This window comes from Rhamphochromis sp. 'chilingali' (assembly GCF_963969265.1).
Source record: "Rhamphochromis sp. 'chilingali' genome assembly, chromosome: 20".
Lineage (NCBI taxonomy): Eukaryota > Metazoa > Chordata > Actinopteri > Cichliformes > Cichlidae > Rhamphochromis > Rhamphochromis sp. 'chilingali'.
Genome location: NC_137947.1, coordinates 21,364,726 through 21,376,788, shown reverse-complemented (window position 1 = coordinate 21,376,788; position 12,063 = coordinate 21,364,726). Strand labels below are relative to the sequence as shown.

The 12,063-nt window shown below is 39.3% G+C and overlaps 1 protein-coding gene across 1 annotated transcript; it reads left to right on the top strand.

The window, feature by feature from the left end:
- Nucleotides 1-3,338: 3,338 nt before the first annotated feature.
- Nucleotides 3,339-11,672, top strand: sparcl2 (SPARC-like 2). Its single transcript, XM_080869719.1, has 10 exons — nucleotides 3,339-3,454; nucleotides 3,565-3,643; nucleotides 4,039-4,115; nucleotides 4,686-4,758; nucleotides 5,107-5,218; nucleotides 5,415-5,533; nucleotides 5,615-5,769; nucleotides 9,561-9,673; nucleotides 10,736-10,830; nucleotides 11,567-11,672. Exons 1-10 carry the CDS (start codon nucleotides 3,434-3,436, stop codon nucleotides 11,620-11,622), a joined length of 900 nt encoding a protein of 299 aa, XP_080725845.1. The 5' UTR covers nucleotides 3,339-3,433; the 3' UTR covers nucleotides 11,623-11,672.
- Nucleotides 11,673-12,063: the final 391 nt, after the last annotated feature.

The following is a 12,063-nucleotide window of genomic DNA, read 5'->3' as shown; positions in this document are numbered from 1 at the left end:
TTAGTTGTGAGGACAATGACTATTCAGCCGGTACAAGTATGAATAATTGTGACATTCATGATAAAAGAAAGGAGATAGTGATGAATAGGAAGTCAAACGTGACCATTCTTTAGATATTTGTACTCACTCAACTGCTTCATGTCCAAAGGCATTTGCCTTTGGACGCAGTGAACGTGAAACCGCCACAGGGTTGTGCCAAAACGACTACATGTTGTGGTGGTTGAACTAACTGTTGTGCAATGTTTAATTCTGTTGTGAGAAATGCACCAAAGCGACTGAGAAAAACTGTAAGAGGGATTTTTTCCTTCCCACTGTCGCCAAAGTGCTTGCTCATAGGAGGCCATATGATCGTTGGGTTTTTCTCTGTATGTATTATCGTAGGGTCTACCTTACAATATAAAGCACCTTGAGGCAACTGATGTTGTGATTTGGCCCTGTATAAACAAAACTGAATTGAATTGAATTGAAACACCCCCATTTCACCGCAGTTCTATATTTTTCATATCACTTATCCATTAAAAGCATTCAAAACAAAAAGATTATTATTTTGTTTTATAGTTTTTGCTTTATTCATGTCAGCCATTAAAAATATGTATATGAATAATTCTTAAAGTAATATTCTGTCAAGTGGCAAAAACAATGAAAAACAATGGCTCTAAAACAGATTAAAGGATACATCAGGTTTACAAATCCAGATGAAGTGAATAGAAACAAAGGAAGGATTTTATGTAACATGAGCATGAAAGTGAATGAAATCCAGCATTAGTAGGCAGCGATAGCTCAGTAGGTAGAGTGGTCACCCCATGATTGGAAGGTTGGGGGTTTGAATCCACTGACTACTCTAAGGTACCCCTGAGCAAGGTACAGTCCCTACAGTCCCTGCTCCCCAGGCGCTGGATTGGTGGCTGCCCACTGCTTCACTGAGTGAATGGGTTAAATGCAAAGAGTAATTTCCCCACAAGGAACAATAAAGTATGTGTTATTAAATTGCTTGTTTTACATCTTATGAGTTATGCCTCTTTTTCATTCCAACCCCAAAGATAAGGGAAGTTTAAAAAAAAAAGAATGTTAAAAGATTTCAAGAATCTGCTCCTTAAATCAACGGTTGCACAGCAACTAGCAAAGATGGCTTGTAGTTGTTTTATTTGTTTGCTTAAAAAAAAAAAAAAGATCTGTGATTTTTGGAGATATTTACAAAGATTATTTTAAAAAGTAGATATAAAATTCAAATTCAAATTCAAATTTTATTTGTCACGTACACAGTCATACACAGTACGATATGTAGTGAAATGCTTGGACAACTGCTCGTGACCTAAAGAAAACAAAAAAGGAAAAGGCTATGAATAAGCTAGGGAATAAATATGAAAAATTAAAAAGGGTAAATTTAACTAGGAAGGAATAAAATATAAATTAAGGTTAAAAATGAAATAACTGTACAACACAAATTAGAATGAAGGGTAAATTTAACTGGGAGAATAAGATAAAATATATAAATTAAAGTTGAAAATAAAATAACTGTACAACAAAATACACAATATAGAACTATATAAGAATGTATGAAGAAATATAAATAAATATATACACAATAACAGCAATAACACAATAATAATATACACATCAGTCATCAGATATATGTTTTAAATCTTTAACTTGTTCTATCTTTCTGGGGTGCAAGAGTAGAACAGTGTACACCTTTATTAATTATTGGTTCAATTAAAACACTGTCTTACTTATGTAAAGAGCCTCATCTGAATAAAAAATGCTGCTGCAAGTTAAAATGGCTCTCTTTGTCTACCTTGCTAGTACTGACGGCATCACAAACTTCCTGCAGATTTGTCGGCTGCACATGAACTGAATCTGCTGTTTCATCGCATCTCAAATGTGCTCTTTTGGATTGAGATCTGGAGACTGTGGAGGCCGTTTGAGTGCAGTGAATACATGTTCGTGTTCAAGAAATCACTTTGAGATGATTTGAGCTCTGTGACATGGCGCAGTAAGCTGCTGGAAGCAGCCATCAAAAGATGAGTGCACTGTGGTCATAACACAGTGCTGTGGTCAGCAACAATACTGAGGTAGTGGTGGTGTATAAGGGGCTTAAAGCGTGCCAAGAAAAAAATGCCATACATCATTACACCACCAACAGCAGCCTGAACAACATCCTGGACACTACTATCAAAATGTTGCAGCAGAAACTGAGACCCTTCAGAGTGGCCCGACCAGATCAGCAGTTTCACATTCAAAGTCACTTAAATTAACTTGCCTCCTCATTCTGATGCTCATTTTGAATTTCAACAGGATGTCATATGATTGGGTTATAAGATATTTTGTTAACAAGCAGTTAACCTGCTAAAGTGGCCAGTTAATTTAAAAAACAAGAACAAAAAAAAAAATCTCATTAACTTAACTTACATTTTATGGGCTGTGAACAGAGACTTAACTTCAGGCTTGGTAATTGGTGCCAGTTGTCTGCTGGGTGGGTTTAATTCGCTTTCCAGTCATTGACTTCAAGCTTTTTCTTTACTGGTGTAAACAGACCTGTGTGTCTTCTATCAGCTTTTCTTAAACCAGATATCAGCACCTAGTTCTCTTGATCTTGACCACTCAGTTCTTCTCTGTGCACCATACTGCCGATTGTTGAGTTCCTCCCTCTATGAACTAACTCACTGTTTATTATCCAGCAGATAATGCTGTCATCTGCATACCTTTTTTAAATAAAAGGCAGTCCAGTAAACAACCAGCACTCACTGACAGCTCAACAGTAAACAGTAAGTAAAGTTTCTGACATTGTCGACAAAGCGGCTAGTTTACAAGCTTAGTAAAAGCAGAAGTCGCGGCATATATATTTTGTTGGACTGCAACAGTTAGCTCTCAACCCGAATGAACAACCTGTTTAAAATCATTTTGGTGAAGTATTGGTAAGGAGTGGCTTTCCAAGAAAGGTGGCTGCAGAAAGGAATAAACCCCTGTGCCCTCGTCAAATTTACCAGACTATGGACACTTGTGTCAAAAATGCTTATAAATCATCATACATTAGCCTTGTATATTTTTAGTGGTAGTCACATAATGAAATTGTTGTTTTCCTTTCTAACCACTAGAGAGCAGCCTTTGCTATGTTATTGCGTTTGACCGGTCATATTTTTAAAGGTATTCTTCTTCTGCATATACTCTCTCTCTCTTTTCTCTTTGGGTGTGTGTGAGCGTGTGTGTCTGAAACACAAAGGGAAATTTCAGCTTGAGACAATAGTGTGACCATATGGTCTCCCTGGCTTGTAAATCATCATGTGGTCCAGTGCCAGCTTCCATGAAAACTACTCCACCTTCCTAAATTCTCTCTCTCTCAGATCTTCTTTACGAAAACATTCAAGTGCACATGGTCTTAAACTAATACTGACTTCAGATACCTGTTCACTTCACTGCAATCAAAAGCGGGCTGATGCGAAAGAGACTCAGAGAGGTAAGGAGAAGGGGAGCTGAAAAAGGGGCGAATGCAAAGAAAAGATATTCAATCAAATAAAAGAAAACATAAAGTCTGTTAAAGCCAGCTGCAAAAATATTCACCCTCAGCGGAGGAGACAGAACAAGGAAACGAAGGAGAACGCTAACAAGGGAATAACAACAGAAGGAAGGAGTGACAGAGGCCCTGGTAAGATGTTTTTCCTCAAGCAGTCAGGGGATAGAAAATGACTTGCTATTCTGCAATAACTTCCTCAACTGAAAGCTGAATGTTCTCTCAGTGTAATTCAACCCTCTGCTTCCTCTCTGATGGAAAATCATTTTCTTTGGTGCTTAAAACTCAATGAGCTGCATTGTTTCCCGCTACATTATGAGAATGACTGGAAACAGGGTAAAAGTCAGTAAATTACAGCACAGCAGAAAGAACAATTAGATTCAAATGCACTGATTAGCTGTTCTGGGTTCTGGGTAAACTGATCATTTTCTGCAACATTTATCTTTATTCGATTTTAACTCAATATGAGGAAATGTAAAGGAAGATACTGGAAACATAAAATATGTCGATTCGTCATTTTCCTCTTACAGCCCCACTGGGTGGCTCAACCATGAAGTTGAACATCATTTGTAGCTTGTTTCTGCTCCTGGGTGTTCAAACAGTAAAGGTATGTTTAACTTAATCTGCCTAATTTCGGCTTTCCACAAAAAAAAATCGTAAAAAAGGGTCAAGGGTCAATGTAAATATTACTAATGAGTGAAAAGTAAAAATATTTGAAATTATGTTCTCCTGACTTTTTTTTCTGTTCCACTCATCAAGTCTGTTTTGTCACAGGTGTTAAAAAGAAAATTTCCGAGTTATGGAATGTGGCTCCAGTATTTTGGTCACCTGTTTCACATTTGATCTGGGAAGAATTTAGGGGCAGATGTGGACCTGGCTGAGACTACAAAGTTTGGAAATATCAGTATGGAATTGAGGTGCACTGTGAGAGCAGATTGATGTTGAACGGATGCCCATTTTTATTTTGGGTTTATGATGTGTGCTCTTTACAGTACAATGATGCCAAGAAGCTGACTTTTCTAATGGTACAGAATATTAGTTTAAAATGAGCCCGGGGGTTTCAATGAAAGGGAAATTTATGCCAGAGTTCGGTGCTGCCACTAATGATTTTGGCCGCAGATAAAACATAAATGCCCGCTTTTTTTTTGTCTATTAGAAAACTGTGTGTGTGTTTCAGGGAGGCAGAGCCCAGCGCAAACAGAGACAAGCTGAAGAGAGCCTGAGACCATACATTGGCAGAGTTAAACCAGGTAAGAGGAATGCCACATGACTGCATGCAAGTCCCATGCACATTCCTCTTTTTCTAAATGTGCAGAACTAGAAAGTGATCAAAATACATTAAAATTTTCACATACCTGGTCAGTATTTGAGTCACCATCCAGAACTGGCAGGAACTGTCATGGATGCATGATACACATAAACACGATGAACGCTCTTAAGCATATATTAACATAAAGAAACTATAGCCAGAAATTCTGAAGACAAAATAGGGTCCTAACCTAGTAATATCAAGTTGAAACTAATAAAATGGCTGGTGAGTGTCGATGTAAAAGTAAAAACTAAGCTGACACAAGGTTGTTTTTCTATTTCTGCTTCAGAAAAGCTTTGTGAGCTGCTGAAATGCCTTACTCCAGTGGGGTCTTGGTGCCAGGTAGTTCAAGAAAACGGAATTCTCATCCCCAAGTGTGTTTGTCCTCAGTCCTGTCCTCGGTAAACAACATTTGGTTCTTTAATCATTTTCAGGCTTTAAAATATTTTGTCCTTACAGGAAGTTTATACTTATATGGGATTCACACATATATGTAACTTTTGGAAAGACATGTTAAGGTAAAGCAGTAATCTGGCACATTGTACACTACATTCTCACATGTGAATTTTGTCTGTGGGCACTCGCTCATGGAATCAGGCAGAGGGCACCAGTGTGCAGTGTTGTGGGAAAGACCTATGAGAATGAGTGTTGGCTTCATAAAGATGCCTGCAGAAAGAGGCGCCGCACCGGACTCGCGCACACAGGACCCTGTCTGGGTAAATAGCATTAGACATTACAGACTGTTTCCACTGTGTATCACAGTCTTCCAAATTGGCTCTGATGTGCCTTATGATCAGTCCCCAAGGGTAAATGCACCGAGGAGGAGTTAGGCCAGTTTCCATATCGTCTCCTGGACTGGTTTCTGCTCTTGAGTCGTATGGGGGAATCCTACGCACCTGCTGCCCCGCCCCAGAGCTGCCTGAGCCACACCCAGAGGACACAGCTGGCACAAGTAACTCATACTTCGCACTTAAAGTGAGCCTGTTCAGCAGGTTAACAGGGATAAGAAGATAACTGTGAAGTAGTAAACGTAATTCATGATCTATGATGACCTCAGCCAGTGATGATGGAAATAAAATCATTTCCATAAAGTGAAAAGAAACTATAGCCAGAAGGCAAATACTCAAAGGCATCATTTTCCCTTTCACTGTAACCAAACACTGAACATAAAGCTGTTTTTCATGATAGACACCATCTTTGTGCTAGATACAAACTGCCCTCCATGGGTCTAGTGACTGATCGATGTTAACAACCTACCGTAAGTGGTAAGTTCTTATGTTGCTTGTGGTGTGGTTGTCCACAGACTGGGACAGGGGCTCTTAAGACACCACGTATAAACAGTATTTGGTCAATATTCACTAAATTATTCAATAACATGGTGAATAGGGGGATAACTTAATATCCTCTGTGCATTCTCTTGACCTCCTGGCCTCAAATGAATTAAGTGAAAGCTCACTGCATTATTTCTATGATACAAAAACAGATGTAGAGTGTTTTGGGATAGTGTTACATCATAAAATTCCAGCATTATGGATGCTGATTCTAGCATGAGAGAAATAGAACTGCAGCCTACTGTAATACTGTAATAGCAACAGTGCGAGTGAACAGGTGAAGCATTTACCGTGTTTCCATTTCCTGTTTAGCTTGGTAGCATGCTAACAGTCTGATGGGAGAAAGACAACAGGAAATGTATATATATATATATATATAAACACCCAGCACGCCCCTGCGGGCGGTTTATCCTTCAAGCTCGGGTCCTCTACCAGAGGCCTGGGAGCTTGAGGGTCCTGCGCAGTATCTTAGCTGTTCCCAGGACTGCGCTCTTCTGGACAGAGATCTCCAATGTTGTTCCCGGGATCTGCTGGAGCCACTCGCCTAGCTTGGGAGTCACCGCACCTAGTGCTCCGATTACCACGGGGACCACCGTTACCTTCACCCTCCACATCCTCTCGAGCTCTTCTCTGAGCCCTTGGTATTTCTCCAGCTTCTCGTGTTCCTTCTTCCTGATATTGCTGTCATTCGGAACCGCTACATTGATCACTACGGCCGTCTTCTTCTGTTTGTCTACCACCACTATGTCTGGTTGGTTAGCCACCACCATTTTGTCCGTCTGTATCTGGAAGTCCCACAGGATCTTAGCTCGGTCATTCTCCACCACCCTTGGGGGCATCTCCCATTTTGACCTCGGGACTTCCAGGTTGTACTCGGCACAGATGTTCCTGTACACTATGCCGGCCACTTGGTTATGGCGTTCCATGTATGCCTTGCCTGCTAGCATCTTGCACCCTGCTGTTATGTGCTGGATTGTCTCTGGGGCATCTTTACACAGCCTGCATCTGGGGTCTTGCCTGGTGTGATAGACCCCAGCCTCTATGGATCTTGTGCTCAGAGCTTGTTCTTGTGCTGCCATGATTAGTGCCTCTGTGCTGTCTTTCAGTCCAGCTTTGTCCAGCCACTGGTAGGATTTCTGGATATCAGCCACCTCCTCTATCTGCCGGTGGTACATACCGTGCAGGGGCCTGTCCTTCCATGATGGTTCCTCGTCTCCCTCCTCTTTCTTGGGTTTCTGCTGCCTGAGGTATTCACTGAGCACTCGGTCAGTTGGGGCCATCTTCCCAATGTATTCTTGGATGTTCGTTGTCTCATCCTGGACTGTGGTGCTGACACTCACCAGTCCCCGGCCCCCCTCCTTCCGCTTAGCGTACAGCCTCAGGGTGCTGGACTTGGGGTGAAACCCTCCATGCATGGTAAGGAGCTTTCTTGTCTTTATGTCAGTGGCTTCTATCTCCTCCTTTGGCCAGCCTATTACCCCAGCAGGGTACCTGATCACGGGCAGGGCGTACGTGTTGATGGCCCGGATCTTGTTCTTACCATTCAGCTGACTCCTCAGGACTTGCCTGACCCTCTGCAGGTACTTGGTGGTTGCAGCCTTTCTAGCGGCCTCTTCATGGTTCCCATTTGCCTGCGGGATCCCCAGGTACTTGTAACTGTCCTCTATGTCTGCAATGTTGCCTTCTGGTAGTTCAATTCCCTCAGTTCTGACTACCTTCCCTCTCTTTGTTACCATCCGGCTACACTTCTCCAGTCCGAACGACATTCCAATGTCATTGCTGTATAGCCTGGTAGTGTGGATCAGTGAATCGATGTCTCATTCACTCTTGGCATACAGCTTGATGTCATCCATGTACAGGAGGTGGCTGACAACTGCTCCGTTCCGTAGTCGGTATCCATAGCCAGTCTTGTTAATGATCTCACTGAGGGGGTTCAGGCCTATGCAGAACAGCAGTGGGGACAGAGCATCTCCTTGGTAGATCCCGCACTTGATGGTGACTTGTGCTATGGGCTTGGAGTTGGCCTCTAGTGTTGTACGCCACATCCCCATTGAGTTCCTGATGAAGGCTCTTAGGGTCCCATTGATCTTGTACAATTCTAGGCATTCCAGTATCCAGCTGTGGGGCATTGAGTCATAGGCCTTCTTGTAATCAATCCAGGCAGTGCACAGGTTGGTCAGTCTGGTCTTGCAGTCTCGGCTGATTGTTCTGTCTACCAGCTGGTGTTTTGCGCCTCTGGTATTCTTGCCAATTCCTTTTATATTGTATATATGTGTATATATACATATATATATATATATATATATATATATATATATATATATAGATATATATATATATATATACATATATATATATATATATATATATATATATATATATATATATATATATATATATATATATATATATATGTATGTATATATATATATATATATATATATATATATATATATATATATATATATATATATATATATATATATATATATACATATATATGTATGTATGTATGTATATATATATATATATATATATATATATATATATATATATATATATATATATATATATATATATATATATATATATATACATACATATATATATATAATTTCTGTAATTAAAATTAGAAAAATTTCCGTATTTTTATGAGACTTTAATGAGAATTTCTGTGGTGAAAACTGCAGTAAATCCACAACAAACATGTTATTTAATAAACAAATCTATGTAAAATTAAAGAAACTATAGTTTTGTTACTGCCATTTAGTATCACTTCTGTTATCTCATATTTAGATATGTTACACTATTAAACTAGGTTTTAAAAGTTTAAAAGTTTAATCTATTAAATAAACACTGTGAAATTATTTTAAATTTTGGGCTGTATTTTTGCAGTCTTTTTATGCCCTTACACATTTTTTTTTAATTAAAATTTTTACGATTTTTACACATTTTTCATGTTATTTTTGTTCAGCATGTTAAATCACCTTTCATTTTATTTTATTTTATTTCACTAGAATTTTCATGTCATTTCATGTATTTAAAATAACAGGAAAATTCTGTTAAATTACAGAGTTTCATGGGTTTATTGATTGATTAATTTGTTTCTTTTTGTTTCTTTTATGTTTTCGGAGCATGAATCATAGATGCGTGGGACGTTAGGGTTTGAAAAGTAAAAGGCAATGTAAAAGTACCTTCTTTCTAACTTTCGAACTACCTTCACTAACTAGTGTGTGATGTCACAATGACTCTGTCCATCTTTTTATACAGTCCTTGACCAAAACCACCATTGTGGTCGGCTGAATCTCCTAGTTAACATCACACATTTATTGTATTTATGTGATATGACATAAAGAAACAGAAAACACAAGTATTGAGTTGAGTAGTGTGCTTTCTCTCTCTCCCTCTTTAGAAAAGATTTACCCTGTTGGACAGGAATAAAGATGGCAAGTTGAGCCGCAGGGACCTGAAGAAGCTGCATTATAAGAGGATGCCTTTGGAGCACTGTGCTACACCATTTTTTCAGTCAGTCCTGCCTTCAACGGCCTTGCTGCATCACATAATGATTAACTTTCTTGTCTGATATTTAAATAAATTAAATATTGGGCAGTTTATTTGGGGGGGGGGGGGGGGGGGGGGGGGTTAACATCCCACTATAGCAATCTCACAAGTTGTGTGTTACATGCATGTACTAGAAGCGAGCAGATGATAGTGAAACATCTGGCCAATTTGATAAGTATCACAATTTTAAATATGGCCATTTTAATGAGTTGATGAAATCTTACTCAAGACCATTGCTATTTCCTATGTCCATATTTCATCACCTCATGTGACACAAGAGGTTTGTTGTCCTAATTGAAATCATCTGTCTTTTGCAATATGCTATTGTTTGGCTAATTACAGAAATACAGAGGGTTAAAAATGTTACACCGAGATGCAATTCGCCCCCGCTCTGACCAAGCTGCACCTCCCACCATGCTGTTCTCTCTGCGTGCCATCTATCCATTCATTTCCATGCCAATCCTGTATCCTCCTCCCTTTCGATCTCATGACCACACCATCTCTCCATTATCATACTCCTCCTCCATGCCGAAGTATTTCCTCTTCTTATCTGTGCTTCCTGTTTTTCTCTCATCTCTGATACAAATGCGTTTATCCTCAGCCTCCCTTTCTGTCAGCCAGTTATTCATTTTCACTCTTCCCTCATTCTTACTTCCTTCCATCTCCTTTTTCTTCTCCCATCCGTACTCCCACCCAACCCCCCTTTTCTCTGCCAGTCTGCAATGACAAGTTTTGTGGGAGCAGGGCTGGCTGTGTCAATGTCAAGCCATTCCCAGCAATGATAATGTTTATTACCAACTGTGCCTCCCGCTGCCCATGGATTAACACAAATTGAAGGAGTACCCTTCAGAGATAACGCTGCACTGTGAACTGAAAGACAATGGCTGCTGAAGAGCCCCAGTGCAGTTCCTTTGTACACCTATAGATATTTAAACTATAAACTACATCTCTGTATCCTTGTGGATGTGACTGAATATAGGATGTGTTTCTGTAAATCATCTGTTTTCTTCTGCGCTATGTTTGCAGGTCATGTGATCGTAACAGGAACAGGAAGGTGACCCTCAATGAGTGGACAGCATGTTTGGTGGATCGTTCTGAGGCCTGGTTCTATCAATTAATGTGTCAGTAACAAGTTCTTACCTACATTTTGCTGTAATTCTTCATAGTCACACACAGCGGTTTAATTAGACTACAGATTAAATTTCTATATCTGTAATCAAAAGTCCAAGTTAAAATCTGCAAACTCTATTTTATGCTGTTGATGAAGAGCAAAGATGCTCCATAATTATTCTAGACAGCCTGCTTCCAGTTTTTATCTAAAATTACATCTAAATTATGACTATTGTGCTTTTCATGAAGCCTTTCCATAAAGCTGGTGGACTGCCTGAAACATGGTCAAAATACATGCACAGGAGAGAAATATCACTCCCACCACAGCTGGAGGAGGGACAAGAGTAGTAATAAGACTGATTAAATGTTTGAGGTTTAATTGTGTCTTCTTTGTATCTGAAATGTTAAGATGAGACTTTTTTTTCTTGAATTTAAATGTCTGAATTTGAAGAATTTTGATTAGGAAAAATAGTATACAGTGTGCAGATTTTTTTAGAAGAGTCAGATCACAATAAATCTGTGGATATAGTTTAAAGCATTTAAATGCTAGCATGGCAGTTTTAGGTTCATTCTTTACCAGCTGCAGTTCTCACATTTTCTATAAACCACAGATTATTTCAGAGCTATTTTCTTTTAAATATGTTATCCTTTTTTCCTGTCAAAACAGCCAGTTGTCTGCAGGGGGTTTATTTGTCTGCATCACTGCTATTTCAAAACCTAAATTCTTAATTTTTGTTTTACCCACAGCAATGAGAATGGGTTCTCTGAAGTTGTGTCCTACAATCAAAAGGAACTACCTCTGACACGTCTACTTCTTTGTGCTGTTAGGAACTTGCAGGTCATATCATGACAGTTACTTGATTTTAAAGCTGATATTAAAAGATGACATCGCTACACACGCTGACTTAGTCATTGATTTTACCTCTTCTGACATGTGATTTATGGTGTCGTGAAATCTGATGGTCTGCTGGGTGCCCGTGGGTTTTTATGTGTGCGCAAAGGGGACAATTAAAGGTCTAGACAGGCTGAATGCTAATCATATTGTTGTTAATTACATTTGCTGACATCTGTAAAACTGTTAAAAAACACACACACGTATCGGAGACAAATTACACAGGATGCTTTGGATAACCAATTAAAAGGAAGATGTCACAGACAGACAGTGTGATATGCAGAGAATGTCAAAGTAGATGGCGAAAAAAACATGGGGAGAAGAAACACTTAGTGGGGGAAGACGTGACCAG